At 42.3% G+C, this 18,842-nt stretch overlaps 1 protein-coding gene across 1 annotated transcript in view; it reads right to left on the reverse strand.

The window, feature by feature from the left end:
• Positions 1-18,842, reverse strand: part of UQCC1 (ubiquinol-cytochrome c reductase complex assembly factor 1) — a 95,419-nt gene that overhangs the window by 27,510 nt on the left and 49,067 nt on the right. The window contains exon 7 of the mRNA XM_074969799.1: positions 15,932-16,040. Within this exon, the coding sequence (XP_074825900.1) occupies positions 15,932-16,040 (109 nt within the window). The remainder of the gene's footprint in view (positions 1-15,931; positions 16,041-18,842) is intronic.

Genomic DNA, 18,842 nt, shown 5'->3' on the forward strand with positions numbered 1-18,842 from the left:
TGTCCTACTGCAGATAGGACAAGAAATAATGGATTTAATTGGCAGCAAGGGAGATTTAGGTTAGATATGAGGAAAACCTAATTATAAGGGTAGTTAAGCTCTGAAATAGGCTTCCAAGAGAGGTACTGAAATCCCCATCACTCGAGGTTGGATAAGCACTTGTCAGGGACGGGTCTAGGTTTATGTGGTCCTGCCTCAGCACAGGGGCTGGACTTGATGACTTCTCAAGGTCCCTTCTAGCCCTACATTTCTATGATTCTGTGATTCCCTCCTGTTCTTTAGGTTCTCATTTAGAATGGGGACTAGGACAGAACAAAAGGCCACTGTATTAGAGGGCATCTGCAGAGATGGTGCTAGAGGAAGAGACCCTTAGGGCCAGGAGATGGAGGGAGCGGGAGATGAAGTAGTCATGGTGTGGTGGTGATGCTTTTGGAAATCGAGCAGGTGATCCAGAAGGAGCAGGAGAAGAGGAGGAGGGAGAGGATGGGCCAAGTGTGAGATTTAAAAGGGACTACTGAGATGGAAGTGATGATGGGGAAAGGAGAGGGTCGGGAGGGAGGACCAGTGTTGGGGTTGATATCACCAGAGGTATGGAGACATCAGCAGAGGAAAGTGTGAGATATGGATGTGGGGGGAGGGAGGAGTAAAAGGTGGTGGGTGATATGAAAGGAGTGGGAGAGGGGAGAAGGTCAAGCGGTGTGAGCTGTCAAGAGGGAGGGTAGCAGAGAGGAGGAAAGGGATTGAGTGAGGGAGGGTGTGAGGAGGAGAGAAAAGTATGCATAGAATGGGTGAGATGAGAGCCATAGTAAGAAATGGAGGGTCATAAATAATTGGCTGTGCATAACAAACTGTTAATTGGGGAGTCAAAAGTTAAGTAAATTAAGCAAAAAATTAAATATACAGTGAACCAGTTATGAACCAGATTGCTGTGCTGCTTTACCACTGCATACAAATCTTAAGGAACATGCTAAATTTGCTCAGAAGATTTTATTCTCAACCATTCCTTAGTGTAGCCAGTAGTATTGTTTTGGGTAACTAATGGGGAGCCTGCTGAGTGTGAGAGGCACCAGTGTGATGTGCTCTTGTCAAACTATTGTTAAGAAGGCAAGCTGCTGCATTTTGTACAAGCTGAAGTTTCTGTGTGGATTTTGTACTCAACCCCAGGTAAACTGTGTATCATTGATTGATCTGACAACTCAGAGGCACTAGAGCTGGACTGCTTATAGATTTATGATCTAACCAATATATCATAAGATGGATACTGCTGGGGGTCTGGTATAGACATCAAATCAGAAGAAGGAACAGGGTGAGAAGCTCCTTAAACATCTAAGATGCAGAAAGAAAATCTGCATTATCATGGGGGATTTCAATCTGGGGGACATAGTCTATAAGACTCAGGCTACCACTAGAAGAACATCTTTGGAGTTCGTAAAAATTACAGGTGATAACTTTCCAATACACAAAATATTACAACCAACATGTAGTAATTCTATATTAGACCTTATTCTGATGGCTACGATGGATTGATCAGTGAAATAAAAATTAACGGTTGCCTAGGTACAAGTTACCACAACCTAATTACATTCAGAATATAATCCTGACCAGTAATATGCACACACCACCCATATAGAGTGCCTTCAAATTTCCAATAACCAAAAACCTGAAAATAAATATGAGCAAACTTGATTGGGAGAACAAATTTAAACTTAAAAATTTGAAAAATAATTGTGAATTGTTTAAGAATATTTTACTAAATGTTTACAAAACAAAATTTCACAATCACAAAAGGAGGCTTTTTGGTTAAAACAATCCTGATTAGGAAGAGAAGTGAAAATGGGAATAATTTTTCTTTGAACCAATATATAACACACACAAAAAGGGAATAGTTGATCACATTGATTATAAATTATCAGTTAGGAAATACAGACAATTGATAAGGGAAGCTAAAGATATCAATGAAAATTCTATAACCAAAGACAACAGGAAGGATGTTTAAAAATATATTAGGAAAAAGAGAATTTAGAAATCGTATAGGTTCATTATTAGATAAAGATGGTAAAATTGTTAAAAATAATTCAGAAAGAGGCAAAAATGTTCAATAAATATTTTTATTCTGTATTTGAATGAAGTTGGATGATGTATTCATTTCTTACAGTGATAAATATTTTCTAATCCAGTAATAATTAGGGAGGATGTTAAACAGCAGCTTAAAGTTAAAATTTTAAAACACCCAAGAATTTTAAAAGAATTCACCAAGGAGCCCTCTGCACTACTGATAGAATCATAGAAGTGTAGGACTGGAAGGGACGTCAAGAGGTCATCTAGTCCAGTCCCCTGCACTCAAGGCAGGACTATGTAATATTTGATGTTGATATTAAACAAATCATGGAATACCGAGGAAGTTCCAGAAGACTGGAACAGCTAATGCTGTGCCAATATTCAAAATAACTGCGGTAACTACAGGCTGGTTAGCCTGATATTGATCGTCGTCTTCTTCAATGCTTAGCAGAATGGTCAGTCTTAGTAATCATTCATCATTGAGTCCGTTCCTGTGCAGCTGCAAGGGCTTGATGGGCCAAGAGTCGAACACTGGAATAGACTTGATGCACCCACGTAATAGGAGGTCTGACTCTGGGCTGCCTCCACCCCTCACAGTTGGTGGAATTTTATCCCAGATGTTACAAGCCACCCGGAGAACAGCGTTCACCAGAATGTCTTGCGGCATTTTGGCGACATGTCCGAAAAGCGTAAGACACCACCTGTGGACAATGGCCCAAGTCATCAGTAGGCTGGAGCAACTGTAAACATCTGCATTACAAATTAAGTCATTCCACTTTATGCCCAATATACAACATTGGCATTTTGTGTGGAAAGCCTCCAGGTTTGCCCAGCCTGAGCGGCATAAAGTCCATGTTTCACAACCGTATGGCAGTACAGAGAGGATACAGCTCAAACAGATCCTGAACTTGGTTGTCATGCTGAAACGATGTTGATTCCATATTCGTTGTAGATGACCCATGGCAGACTCTGCGATGTCAATCTGGTGGAGAACGTCCATGTAATAGTTGGAGGAACTGGTGAGTATAGAACCCAAATAGCAAAAAATGGAGACTGCTTTGACAGTTTCATTATTCAAAGAGATTTGGGTCATGGGTGGACCTGATCCTAGATTTTGCAACTTTGTCTTTGACCATGAAACATGGAGGCCAACCTTAGCTGACTCCTCCTCCATTTGCTGGAGTGCCTCACGAAACCTGTTGGGGCTCTGTACTAGAAGAACGTCATCAGCATAGTCAAGGTCTGAGAGAGAGAGAGAGAGATCACCGATCTTAAAGCCTATGAACCTGATGGAATGTTGCATTATGAAATCCATTGCCCAAGAAAAGAGTGCAGGGGTGAAGATACACCCCTGCCTGACAGCAGATACTAATTTAAAAGGTGCTGCCATCCGATTAAGTAGCATAGTTCCATTATGCAGCTTGCTAATTAAGTCCAGCAGAGTGGTTAGGACATCTATGCCTTTGAAGGCCTTCCACAGTGCGACTTGGTCAATGGAATCAAACGCAGCCTTAAGATCAACATACACTACGTACAGGGGATCTTGAACTTGTGGTGTATCTCTGACAACAAGCGGAAGGCCAGAATGGCAGCTAATGTGGAACTGTGCTGAAGGGCTGTGACCTTCAATTTAACTGTCTGGAAGGCCTCCTCTGATAACCATGAGTTCTGATATTGATGCCAGACACAATAATAGAAAGCCTGGTAAGGGAGGCACGGAGTACAAGTGAGGGGCCACTGGACAGGAAGAGTAGGACTGCTATATGGAATTGTGCTGAGCACATTGACAATGACAGGTTTGGTTACGGATGGGTACAGTGCTGTTATATCCCGTATCTATTGCCATCCTCATGGGGCAGAGTTAAGGTTGTGTGGCTGTGTTGTGTGGGAAGTATCACCTTAGCTCAGTCATTCCTAGTTTGGCAACATATGACTTTTGGGATTTAAATTCTTGCATTCTCAAAGGGCTCAAGGAGCACAGGGCAGTGCTGAGTGCCAGCAACCTTCCCTCCACTGTAACAATGGGTTTCGCATATGACTTTTCCCATTGTTTTTGAGAAAGGGTAGTGAGAGGGGCATTACTGGGAGGGGAGGTTGTGGGAATAAGTGGGTGCTGTAAGGAGGTTTCCTGGGCACTTCTCAGAGCCTCTGAGCTACCAGCTATAGGCCCCAAGGAGAGCCCCAGACTGCTTGCCCCTAGCAGGACCTAACACACCTGGGCAATTTATACCAGCTCCTAGTACACTAAATAAGCTTCAGGGCAGGCCAGTGAGCTGAGCCTGAGCACAGTTTCTATGATCGCAACTCTCCTTTGGTCTCAACACCATGTACCTATGGCATGCACCCAAACAGGTTCATTCGCAGCTACCTGGCTGTTTCACTGCTGTGTGCCTGATTCCTCAGCCCTTAGAAAACTAAAACAGGTCATCTGAGGGAGGGACTTTATCTCAGAAATCCCTAGACCAAAAACTCCAAATTTGCACCATATAATCTACCATCTATCCTGGAGCCCAGTGAGGCATAGTTGTTTTCAAGACCATTTGCCTATATGGATGAACACAGGACAGTCCCTAGCTATTGACAAAAATACATTATAAGAACCAGGAAATTTTAAAATGAGGTGATTTTAGGAGGAATATATCTCAGGAATCCATTGACCAAATGAGCCTAAACATGCACTGCTAACTCTACCCTAAGATTTCGAGTGGTGTAAGCAATTTTGAGGGCCAATACAAGTATACATGGGGATTGTAGAGTACTTTGAAAATTCAGCTCTGAACACAAAGCTCTGCTCAGTCTTAACTATAGTGCTGCGAGAGCCGCCCTCATAATCCTTTTGAAAGTCCGTCCCCCCCACACACACCCCTTTGTCACCCAACATGACATCCAGCTGACATCCTTCCCCTGAATCATCAGCACATCTGGGGAGCCTAACATCCCATACTCCTCTACTGAAAACATTGTGTAACCCACACTCATATGGTGTCATGGCTGGATGTTTATACTTCTGCTAAAGCCTATGCATGAGTGGCCCTGGTGCTTCAGCTCAAGCAGCAGAGACTCATGCTTTTAGATCCAGACAACCCAACTAAGGTCATTGCTGCAAATGGTCCAGCCATTAGAAAAGGCACAATTCATTACCGTGGGTTACACATTCCTCCTTGCCAAGGAAGCTCATCCCACAGTAGTTCAAATCCCGGTACAGGTTTGTAGGGTCTGAATACAGGACCTCTGTATCTAAAAACACTAGAGGACTAGTTCCATTCGCTCAGAAACAGCAGCACGCTGAAACCTCTATATGTGGTCTATCCCCATGATGTTAGTGTGGGTTACACTTGCATCTTCTGAAGTCATCTCATGTCATAACTCCTGTGGGAAAAGAACTGTAACACTCCATTATCTTAATTTAGGTCATCTGTAATATTGTGCCACTGTAATTCTTATGTCTGTAATATTCTTAATGCATTGTAGCTATGTTGGTCACAGGACACTAGAGAGACAAGATAGGCTAGGTAGTATCTTTTATTGGACCAACTTCTGTTGGTGAAAGAGAAACTTTTGAGCTGCACAGAGCCCTTCCTCACCTTGTATCTTTTTTGACACTTAAAACGTTACTTTTTAAACCTTAAAAAGGAGTCACACAAAACATGTTGCTGCAACTTTTAATACACATTTGTCCAAACTATTCAAAGCAAAGAACCACACACATTAATGTCATACCTCTGATTGCCTTCAGATGTTTTTAAAAGGGTCTGAATAAAATGACACTGCAAAATTGTCATAAGGTGATTTTTAAATAGTTATAAATCTCCTGGGGGGCGGGGGTGGAGCTTTCCCTTTAAAATATCCTAGAAAATTCAAGCATTTCACAAAATACAATAAGCATTTGAAAATGATCCTCTAACTCAAAACAGAATTTTTATCAGACTTTTTCATCCTCACTAAAATGAAGAGTCTGGAACAAATCTTAACTTTCATGTTCCTTCCACCCCAATCCACCCAAGACCTCCACCTTCCTGTCCTCTTCCCCAGTAAGCTTCCTTCATCTCACATGAGACTCCCTCCCATGCAATGCACTCCTATTCATGGGCCACTCACTCTCCTCCTGCCCCAATCCACAGCCTCTTCCCATAAAACACTTGTTTTCTATTATATACTTCTCATCCTGACTCCTATGCTGCCTGCTCTCCTTGTCTTGATTCTGATCATGCTTCTTGACTCCTTGGGCAACCTCATGCATCTTTTATCCTCCACTAGGAGGAATAGCTTCTTTTGGAACTGACCTGTTGCAAATTTAAGAAAACGTAATACACGACGTGAATAATCCCAAAATGAATCCCAAACTGGTCTCAATAGTCAGAATGTGGCTAATGTAGGACAAGGCTGGATTTGTTTTCTTTTAAAACAGATTCTAACAGTGGCAGAACAAGGCAGAAATCTGTGCTCAAAGTTTCTGAGCCAGATTCTGTTCTGTTACACTGATGTAAATGTGGAGTAATGCCAGTGATTTTAATGGTGTTACTTTATATTCACACCAGTGTGACTGAGAGCAAATATGGGCCACTGTGTTTAAACAGCTCTAGCTGAAAGCATAACAAAGGCTGTATTGTGCTATGCAAGGCAGTGGCAATAAATGAATTCAAAAGACATCTAGAAGTAGAGGTTTGAGTGGTCTGGTGGGAAAGCAAGAAGGTGGGATTAAGATAAATTAGACAGGGTTCCCATGTTGGGCTGGACAGTCCCTTCCTGTTCCTATCATCTCTTATGACTTTTAAAACATGCACTGATACAAATCAGGATTTTATACCGAACAAGCAAATCTTGTACATTTCAGACATACAGTATCCCTGCATATACCAGAAACATCCTTGTTAAAAAGAAACTTATTTGAATTAGGAATGTTTATTTCAAATCAATCCCTGATGCATATGTTTAGATAGAGTACAATTTATGTAGAGTAATGGTAGTGAATCTCGATATTACCAGGGAAGATCTAAGAATAAGGAACAGGAATTTTCTGAGGTCTCCCTTTCTCTAAATTCCATGGTATGGAGTCCTAACGATCAACTCCACTGCACCGTGATTCAGGAGTATGAGAATACATTCAAGACACCACAGTCCTGCTTTTTAAAGCTAGATTTACCAAAACACAATGTGCAAGCGAATCTAATATCTTTGTTGCCAAGGTCCTCTGATAGGAAGAAAAACAGTTGCAATTTCTAGTACTGACTGGCTCCCCCTTACAAACTGATTAAGCAGCTGCCAGTTTGGATAATTTAAACTTGCTCAGTGTAAGCCACAAGATGGAGATCTCTGGCAGAGCAGGATCGTAAGGAAGTCTTTTACCCAGCCTAATGTTACTATTAACACTTTGAGCCATTGCATCAAGCCAATTTTTATGTTTGTTTTTTAAGTTTGGTAGAAATGTCACAAGTGGAAAAATTAAGTAAAGAGCACTGGTTAGCCACAGAACTGGACACACCTGGCTGCAAACCCACCAAAAGAAACTGACTTCATTAGTACTAGCAGCAGCAGAGTAAAATTTATATCTGAAATCTGCCTGCACCAGTAGAATTGCTGAGGCCAAAAGCTCTCTGTCTGTTTTTACAGCTGTGTCATGTTTTGATTCCTGACTCTTGCTGACACTCTGGAGTGCTGAAGGAGCCCAGGCTCCAGGGTCCCAAAACTTTGCAGCTGAGATTCAGATCTCAGAGATTTAACTATCAGTTTATGAAATAATACAAAATCAAACTGGAGTTGGAGCTGATATAAATTAGTAGTAAAAATGCAACACATATTAATTTAACAGCAATGATCCAGCATTTTTAAGAGCACACAGCAAATTCTAAATACATTGATGACAATTCTGAAATATAAAACTTAATGTCCACTTTCTGCATCAGCTGTGTTAACTACAGGTTACGATACATGAAAGGGGGTTGGACCCCTGAACGTCCCTCTCTCAAAATGTACCTTACCTCTTACTGATTTTAGACAAACTGCCTTTTAAAAATAACCTGACCAATGGAAGATTTTTATATTTTAATGAGTGCACATGCCTGAAAGCCTCTTAACAGAAGAATACAGTTAAAAATGTCCAAGATTAAATTAATGAACTGCTCTGCTTTCTGCTTATCAGTCAGGTAGCTACATCAATCACCTACTCCAGAAATTTGTACCCAGCTCTCCTCAGCCTTCTCTAACCAATCAAAAACTACCTTAGAGAGACAAGGTATGTGAGGGAATATATTTACTGGTCCAACTTCTACTGGTGAGAGACACAAGCTTTTGAGCTACACAGAGCTCTTCTTCAGATCTGGGAATGATACTGAGAATGATCACAGCTAAATAGAAGATCAAACAGATATTTAGTACATACTCTAAGCCTAAGGGACAATTAGAACCACAAGGCTAGAAGGGACCGCAAGGATCATCTAGTCTCACCCCGTGCCAAGATGCAGGATTTGTTGTGTCTAAAACATCCCAGACAGATGGCTCTCCAGCCTCCTTTTGAAAACCTTCAGTGAAGGAGCTTCCACAACCTCCCCAGACAGTCTGTTCCCTTGTCCTACTGCTCTTACTTTTCAAGGTGAAGTGGCCCATTAACACCCTATAGTCATAGGACAAAAAGGGGGGTTAGTGCGTTACAGATTGCTGTATGATCAACACCCCCCACAAAACACCTTTCAAGATCCATAGGTCCTACTCATACCTATCACAACATGTGCTGTACCTCATCCAGTGCACTAAATGCCGCCACAACAACAACTATGTGGGTGAAACCAGACAGAATCACTACACTCTCGAATGAACTCCCACAGGAAAATGATAAAAGAAAACAATACCATACACTTGTGGGTGAACACCTTTCACAAAGTGATCACTTCATATCTGACCTATCAGTCCTCATCCTCAAAGGAAACATGCATAATCCTTTCAAAAGATGAGTCTCGGAGCTTAAGTTTATAACTTTGATATGGTTTTAATAAAGACACTGGCTTATTACAACAATCTGTAACCCACTAACCCCCCATTTTTGTCCTATGACTGCTGGGGTGTTAATGACCCACTTTACCTTGAATTGTCCCATAGAATATGTACTAACTACTTATGCTAAACTATCTGGAGCCTCTGATAAGGTCCCAAAACTCAGGCTGCAGCCCTAGCCCGAATATCTATACGATAATTAAACAGCCCCTTAGTGTGAGTCAGCTGGCACAGGCAGCTGCGGGTGTCTAATGACAGTGTAGACATACCCTCTGAGTATGTCCCAGCCCCGAAGAAAATCTTGCTCCTTGTAGCTTCAAAGGTTGTCTCTCTCACCAACAGAAGTTGGTCCAGTAAAAGACATTACCTCATCCACCTTGTCTCTCTAATATCGTGGGACCGACACGGCTACAACAACACTGCATACAAAAATTACATTAGCAGATATAATTTACTGAACTCTTTACGCAACCCAGTGGAAGTTCAGACTGGTGGATTCCCTTGCAGAAATCCAGTTTTTAAGACAGAAACAGTTTCCTTTTCTCTTCAGGGCTGCACAAAGGTGGACTAGCAAATTTCATACAGATGCAGATTCTCTTTTGGCCCAGGAAACCATACTCTCTCATGAGCTTTAATTCCCAAGAGGTAGTGGAGACCCTCCCGCCATTTATGCCTCCTTAGTACAGGAATGAATCCATCTGTTTGAGAATGAGAAGCTGACCCTCTAGACCTTTCTTATACGTCTAGACCAGAACAAACTGGATTTCTTAACCTCCAGGGAGCAGTGCATGAGATACTTCAAGGACCTAAAAGCATGCTGTGATCTTCCCTTTATCTGAAGTAAGGCAGGTCAAAAGCCAGAATCTGAAATTCATCTAGGAAGTAGCTACTCAGAAATCAGAAAGAAATATTTAACAAGGAGGGCTGCCCTGGTAATTATATTTTTGGTGGCTTCTAGTGACACTCAGAAAAAGCTAACAGAAGCTAGAAGCTCCAATAGGGAAAGAGAAAGCTAGTAGAAAGAGCATATTAAACAGCCTAGGACAAGACAATTGACTCAGGCCTGACCAGGAGATTTGCTTTGGCTGGACAGCATCTTAGAATTAAGCAGTGCAATCCAATAAAAGAATTTTCAGCATCTCCTCCAATAGTCCCTAAGGTCAAAACTTGTTCCTTGTGGTTTCTCAAGACTGACTTTATTCTCCACTTCCTCCTGGAGGAACTCCAGAACTTGGGAAACAGAACAAGACCAACCTTGCATGCCCTGCAAGAGCACCTTTTAGAGGAAAAAGTTCTAAGGATGGGAGTATGGATTAGAGATAACAGGCTTATGGGAGTTCAGACCAATGTCCATATTTAAGACTCCCTAATATCTAAGAGACATTTTTCATGAACCATGCTTTCGATATAATTTGACCCAGATACTGAGATAAATTTGACCCCATGCAAGATGATCTGAAAAATGTCAAGCAGGAACCATGTTCTCCAAATGTTAACATCAGAAGTTTCAAATACCATGATCAACAGAGCTAGTTCCTAGAGAGCTAGGAGGAGGAAAGCATATTGGGTCTTCCCCAATAGAATAAATCCGATGCCCAGGCCAGAATCCAGAAAACCTCTGAACCTGGTACAAAACCTGTGAAGCTTGGATTTCTCTGTTGTAGCAAAGCAGTCTAGAGAGGGAATCCCTCATTTTGAGTAAACTGCCTTGAACTTCCCCATATCTAATCACCAGTCTCTAAGAAGGAGGATCTGATGACAGAGCCAGTCTGCCTGGAGACAGACCACCACTAACTCAGTTAGCTGATGTGGTTCTGCCAATCTTGGGGGTATTACTACTTGAGCCACTTGTCTTACTCTTAGTACTTCCATGTTTGTTTATGTACAAGACTTACTGATTTGTCTCTGAAGACAAGAACTGATTGGACCTATGGATGTTTCCACGAGACCAAGAGAAAAAAATCGTGTTGCTCACAAATTCAGATTTGCTGTGAAATTTCTTTTCCTATCTAGTTCAAATGGCTTGATTAGGTTGAGAGTGAACTAGGGCTCCCAGACTTTAAAAATGACTACCCGCTAATGAAGATCCCCAAGAGGCAACCCTGACTTCCAATCCCATAGTGAGTACCAGCAATGAAAGAACTGCCTTATGGAGGCTGGTGAAGAAAACCTCGGATTCCACCTGGAAAACAATGGCCTTTTTACCTTGCTCTGGCAGAATGAAGGGGTCATAAAAACAGCAGATCAGGCCATTGAAGAACATGCTGGTGGAGGACATTTACCAGTGTGCCACAGAGTTGGTGTAACAGCTCTATATCACTCTCTCACAGCATTGGAGGGTTTCAGGAGCATTGTTGGAGGGGAAGGGACATGACCACAGTACCACTAGGCTCTGGCTATTCTCAGCTGTTGCAATGGCTCCAAGTTAGAAACCTCAAACTCCTGGGGAAGCAAGGTAAAGGTTTAGCCCAGAACATGCACCATCGTAAGTGGGGACAGAAACCCTCTGAACCTCTCTATCCTTACTTTAGAGAGTTCCTCCACAGAGCCTTTGAAGAGGTGTGTGACAAGATGAGAAAGAGCTCCTCCCTTTCCCCCACTGCCCTCTCACCCAGGTGGCAAAACCGGCAGAATGAGCCTGCCACAGCACCGCAGCGGCGCTGCTGCAGCACATCTGGTCAAGACGCTATATGCTGATAGGAGAGAGCTCTACTGTCGGCATAATAAAACCACCTTCATGAATGGCAGAAGCTATGTCAGTGGGAGAGCTTCTCCCACTGACATACTGCTGTCCACACCAGCGCTTAGGTTGGTGTAACTTATGTCGCACAGGGGGTGGTTTATTCACATCCCTTAGCGACATGAGTTACGCCAACATAAGCTGTAGTGCAGACATAGCCTTATCTCTCAAAGGCAGAATGTAGATTAATTAGAGATGGACTGGACTACTGGAGAGAAGATCTGGGTGCCCATTTTGGATCAGCTAACTGGTTGAACGTAGTGCCTGGGTGATAAGCAGAAGGCAGACAATTCCACAAAGCTCACCTTAATGAAGCCTTGAGCACAATTATAGGTGTGTGTAGCAGCAGGCAAAGTACTAAGGACTGTCCCAGCTGCCCCTCTTCTAGCCATTGTTTAGCTAATTTCTTGTAGGTGTTGCAGCATAACGGAGCCCTAAGGGAAAGATCAGCTCAGAGGTGGAGGTCCATGTTTAGCAGGTGTTGTAAGAAATCACATACTCAACTGTGGGAGGAGGGGTAAAAGAGTGTATTAGGCTGGCAACACTGGCAGAGAGGAGGGGATAAATTGACAAGATTATCTAAGATGAGTTACATGCCCAAATGAAGCAATGAATAGGAGCAAAAGAAATCCTAAGATCTTAGAAACATCTATATTTCACCACACGTCCAACAAACAATATTAACTGAAATTAAAAGGTACAGCGCAAAAAGTGAAATCCCTGCAAGCTGAATGGAAACTTTTAAAAGACACCATAATAGAGGCTCAACTTAAATGTATATCCCAAATTAAAACACACAGTAAAAGAACCAAAAAAGTGCCACTTTGGCAAAACAACAAAGTAAAAGAAGCAGTGAGAGGCAAAAAGGCATCCTTTAGAAAGTGGAAGTTAAATCCTAGTGAGGAAGATAGAAAGGAGCATAAACTCTGACAAATATGAAGTGTAAAAATATAATTAGGAAGGCCAAAAAAGAATTTGAAGAACAGCTAGCCAAAGACTCAAAAAGTAATAGCAAAAAAACGTTAAGTACATCAGAAGCAGGAAGCCTGCTAAAGAACAAAATTGTCAGGCACACAGATTAACATAATTTGTTGGAGAAGAGTCAACATGGTTTTTGTAAAGGGAAATCATGCCTCATCAATCTACTAGAATTCTTTGAGGGGGGTAAACAAGCATGTGGACAAGGGGGATCCAGTGGATATAGTGTACTTAGATTTTCTGAAAGCCTTTGACAAGGTCCCTCACCAAAGGCTCTTAAGCAAAGTAAGCTGTTGTGGGACAAAGGGAAGGTCCTCTCATGGATCAGTAACTGGTTAAAAGATAGGAAACAAAAGGTAGGAATAAATGGTTAATTTTCAGAATGGAGAGCGGTAAACAGTGGTGTCCCCCTGGGACCAGTCCTATTCAACATATTCATAAATGATCTGGGAAAAGGGGTAAACAGTGAGGTGGCAAAATTGCAGATGATACAAAACTACTCAGTATAGTTAAGTCCAAAGCAGACTGCGAAGAGCTACAAAAGGATCTCTCAAAAGTGAGTGACTAGGCAACAAAATGGCAGATGAAATTCAATGTTGATGACTGCAAAGTAATGCACATTGGAAAACATAATCTCAACTATACATATAAAATGATAGGGTCTAAATTAGCTGTTACCACTCAAGAAAGAGATCTTGGAGTCATTGTGGATAGTTCTCTGAAAACATCCAGTCAATGTGCAAAGGCAGTCAAAAAAACTAACAGAATGTTGGGAATCACTAAAAAAGGGATAGATAATAAGACAGAAAATATCATATTGCCTCTATATAAACCCATGGTACGCCCAGACATGTTGAATACTGCATGCAGATATGGTCGCCCCATCTCAAACAAGTTTTATTGGAATTGGAAAAGGTTCAGAAAAGGGCAACAAAAATGATTAAGGGTATGGAACAGCTGCAATATGAGGAGAGATTAATAAGACTGGGACTTTTCAGCTTGGAAAAGAGACAACTAAGGGGGGGATATGATAGAGGTCTATAAAATCATGACTGGTGTGGAGAAAGTAAACAAGGAACTATTATTTACTCCTTCTCATAACACAAGAACTAGGGGTCACCAAATGAAATTAATAGGCAGCAGATTTAAAACAAACAAAAGGAAGCATTTTTTCACAAAACGCAGTCAACCTGTGGAACTCCTTGCCAGAGGATGTTGTGAAGGCCAAAACTATAACAGAGTTCTAAAAAGAACTAGATAAGTTCATGGAGGATAGGTCCATCAATGGCTATTAGCCAGGATGAACAGGGATGGTGTCCCTAGCCTCTGTTTGCCAGAAGCTGGGAATGGGCAACGGGGGATGGATCACTTGATGATTATCTCTTCTGTTCATTCCCTCTGGGGCACCTGGCATTGGCCACTGTCGGAAGACAAGATACTGGGCTAGATGGACCTTTGGTCTGACCCAGGATGGCCCTTCTTATGTTCTTAAAGGAGCAGTCTGTGGGATCAAGCCTGTAGATACATACAAGCTTTGTCTTTAAATATTTGGCATTCCCAGACAAAAGCTATAGTAAAATGGAGTTACAGCTGAGAACACATCTAAAGTAACTTAGAGGCAAATACGTTATAGGGATGCTGTCATTATCCCAAACCAAGCGATATAAACCTAGGAAATTCAGAATTAAGGTTAAAAGAAATCTAAACATGCTGAGGTATGGAAACATACAGTTAAGTCACACATACAACTTTAACTCTGGTTGGTACTGACATCATACAGTAACCATCCAACCACGCTGAATACATTTTAGTGTGTGCGGTCCCTGATTAGACAAGACTGATTTCTGAAGATTCTTTTTAAGTCTTCAAGGGGAGCTTTGCAGGCAACGGGGATAGCCTGATTTACAGGAGACATAGAAACTCCTAATTCAGATCTATTCCAAAGACTAGATCCAACAGGGGGCTGCCTTGTGTGCACTTTCTGTAACTAACTGGGTAAAGCACCTGGACAGCAGAGTTCTCAAAGTTTCAGGCAACTAAAAAAAAAAAAAAAAGAATAGTTGTCACTGAGGGAGCAAGTGAAATCTCCCAGAATCAACTCTTCCCAGGACTCTCTGAGCAATGAAAAGAGAAAACTGTACACCTAATAGAGAGACACTCCCTTGCACACTGAGAAAACCATTCTCATTAGCAGTACTTGCAAGTGTTGTGGACCCATTGCACATATAGAAGAGAGGGCTGCCCAAAGAGCTCACAGTACAATTAATGCAATTTAGAAACAAAAGGGAGCGTGGGAGAAAGGAGACAAGATTACTTCTGACCTATGGTTAATATTCCCTCTTTTGAATGTTACTTGACCCAGCTCTCTAGCTGACCCGGCCTTGGCTTCTTGTTTCTTTAGTAACTGGGGCACTGGTATATTAACCCTGCTAGGTTTTCTATTTGTTCTGTTTACTTTAATCCTAAACAGTCCCCTTTTTTTCCAGCAATAGCATAACAGCAGTTCCCTCTTTTCCCAATACAAGTCACAATAGGCATTGCCTCCCCGTCCAACCATTGCCTGCAGAAGTACTGGAGTCCTGTGAAGACAAGGACATTCATTTCCATCAGCCCTGCAGAGGTCACTATACTTCAAGGTTTGTGAAGGTCATCTCCTAGTGCTGCTGCCCCATGCATTGTGATCTCTGAGGCCCCATGCCAATGCTGGTATGGAGTGGCACACTCTGATTCGAAGACTTTAAGGCCAGAAGGGACCATTGTGATTACCTTGGGTGACCTTCTGCATAGTACAGGCCAAAGAACCTCACTCAGTGCTTCCTGCATTAAGCCCTTAACTTGTGACTGAACTGCCCTTGAAGTTCCTTTATAAGTTTATTCCTTTATAAGCTCCCTTTTTTAGATCAGGACCAGATATGCAGAGAATCCAAACTGTAGATTGTACTTGTGGTTAGTTAAAGCATTACGTAGAAACTCTGTCCTCTCTCCCTGTTCCCATCCACTGTCCTGGGTACATGGAATACTGAAATCCCAGCTGAAACCAGTCAGACCAAGTCTTGCACCACCTTAATCCCACAGCCACTGTTCTAATATGTGCCAAGTCACAAAACATTACATGGTCTGGGTCATCAAAATAAACAAGAAAGTCAACACTAGACAAAGATGACTTACCCCCATCACCTTACCACGCTGTTCAACGTCTTCCCACATAGAATGAACTATATAGCGACACATGTATTTCCCAGCTCGACCCTCCTGTTTCATTCGTACCAGACACATCCTGCAAGAGAACAAGCACCAGAGAAGTTGGTTTGATTTCCAACGGCTTCTTCAGACCTTAAAAGAGTAAAAAACCCTATTTTTATTTTAAATTCCTTACAAATCTCACTACAGCATGGAAAGTGCTATAAGTATAAATAATATTCTGCTCTGGTTAGAAAAGTTCCTCAATAAAAATGGCACATTTTTACTTTCACAAAACTTGCCTTCTGTGTATTTAAAGTCTGATCTGCTGGATTTCAGACTAGTCTACAGTGGGGAAATCTACCTGAATATTAAAACTGTTTCAAAAATGGCTGGAGCTGCAGCACAGACGAGGCTACTGTAGGTGGAATCATTCTTCAAATTAGTGAAGCCCTCAGAAAGCAGGTTATAAAAATGCCTCTGCCTGCTGGAGCCACTGCAGTTCCAATCAGTTTTAAAACCAGATTGAATTTTGGGGAAAATGTCCCAAATGTAGATAAAGCCTTGGTGACAATATGTTTGTATTGTTTTTTATTCCTGTAAGCCTTGCAGAGCCACACCGGCTACAGAAGGCAGCACTGGAGTCTGTCCAAGCTCATTTCTCTACTTCAGGGAACTGAACCTGTTGTAATTAAACTGACTGTACTGAACTGCCTCTGTGTCCTCATTAGCCATGCTGTATCAGTTTAAGAATCGCTGCAGGTCTGACCCATGTCCACACTAAGGCTGTGTCTATACTATGAGCTAGCGGTGTGATTCCCAGCTTGTGCAGACATACTCATGCTAGCTCTCATCTGAACTAGAACACTACAAATAGAGAAGCTGTGGTAGCATGGGAAGCAGTGGAATGGACTGGCTGCCCCAAGTACATACCCACGGGGTTCAGGAGGGTATGTACTCAGGATGGCTAGCTCCTGCTACCATCGCTTCCATTGTCCATGCTACCACAGCCATACTACTATTTTTAGCATATTAGCTCACATGAGAGCTAGTATGGGTACGTCTATGCAAGCTGAGACTCATAGTATGTAGTTTTCAGAGTAGCAGCCGTGTTAGTCTGTATCCGCAAAAAGAAAAGGAGGACTTGTGGCACCTTAGAGACTAACAAATTTATTTGAGCATAAGCTTTCGTGAGCTACAGCTCACTTCATCAGATGCATTCAGTGGAAAATACAGTGGGGAGATTTATATACACAGAGAACATGAAACAATGGGTGTTACCATACACACTGTAACGAGAGTGATCAGGTACGGTGAGCTATTACCAGCAGGAGAGCCGGGGGGGGAGGAGGTGACGACACCTTTTGTAGTGATAATCAAGGTAGTATGTAGTATAGACATAGCCTAAGGACTTCTGTACACCCCACATTGCCACTTATTTTGTGGCAATGTGGGGTGTAAATCTACCCCACAGTAATCTGCTGTGCACTAAATGTCTACATGGACCCTGCTACAGTGCACAAAAAGCTTTGATCTACCTTGCTTTGAAATGGGAGTAGATTAAAGTGTGCTAGGAAACTTTTAGTTCACAGCAGCAGAGTCCACACATACCCACGGAAACTCAGCGCGTGGCAGATTTACAGCTCAGATTGCCATGAACTAAGTGTTCATGCAGACAAACCCTAGCACGTCCCTAAACTGTTTCAGCTGCAATGACCCACTCTCCAGACCAGTGCATTCTGGGAGATTTTGCAAGGCTCCAACTGCACTGTGGGACATTAGTAGGAGAACAGGGTTGAACTGTTTCAGCTTCTCTGCATCAAAATTGGCATTAAAACAGCTCAGGCTAAACTGGTATTTAGCCCCAAAAAAACATATTCTACTCTGCTTGGTTCGTAGTGTGCTTGTAAACCACTTGGAGCACTTTCATGTGTGAGTGCAAAGTACATAGATTAGGAGATTAAAATGGTGCTTAGATCTGTGTGTTTCTCTAGTGTACACAAGACCTGTGTCAACCTATGCACATTGAGAGTGCTTACCACATTGTAGATGCTGCCTCAGTAGAAAAATAAATTAGCTGCAGAATCTTTATTATTGGGGATGATGTGCAAAAAGGAAAGAAATCAGTTTATATCTTAGATTCCAGACAGGGTCCTGACCATTAGAAAAAACATATTTTTCTTGTAAATGGAGCAAAAATTACTCTGGAGGCGAGTTACTGACGGACAATAAAACTAGAGCCCCATGAAGCCATTTGTACCAAGACACTTTTCAGAATAGAGCCACATTTTCCAAACTGCACACAAGTGTTTGTTTCAAACTTAGAAATTAGAGATGAAAAACATCTCATGGACCTAATTTTTTGATGGAGGACATCTGGAAATGGTGAGAGTTGATTGGCTGGAGCTGGTTATGGAGCACTTGGGATAGGGATGGGAAGGTTAAGGCACCTCTCTGTAACACCTGCCTCTGGCCTCCTGCCCTCTTTTCTCTTTCTTGCACGGTTTTGTACTTCTTGTGCTTGCGCTTTCTGACTGGAGGGTACTGGGTGCTCCAGCTCATGGGAAGTGCACCTGAAAGCTTTGCTGAGTAGCCCAGGGCACTTCACAGAAAACGTAAAACTTCATTCTAATGTCTGGCAGTAGCTACCAGCGCTGACAGTGGAGGGTTCATTAGCCCCATTAGACCCTCAGTGTGGTTCAGGGCATTTGATTAGCCCCTTGATTTACAGCAAGAGGGGGAGAAGAAGCGAGGGTCATAGGAGGAGCAGAGGGAAGAAAGACAAATGGGGGAAGAGTGATATGGGAAGGATGGAGAGACACGGGGAGCAGTGCCAAAGGGGAAGGGGAGGACAGAGATAGGGGCAAAGTGAGAGATGAAGGGTAGAAGGGCTGAAGGA

The sequence above is a fragment of the Natator depressus genome, chromosome 13 (assembly GCF_965152275.1).
Source record: "Natator depressus isolate rNatDep1 chromosome 13, rNatDep2.hap1, whole genome shotgun sequence".
Taxonomy (NCBI): domain Eukaryota; kingdom Metazoa; phylum Chordata; order Testudines; family Cheloniidae; genus Natator; species Natator depressus.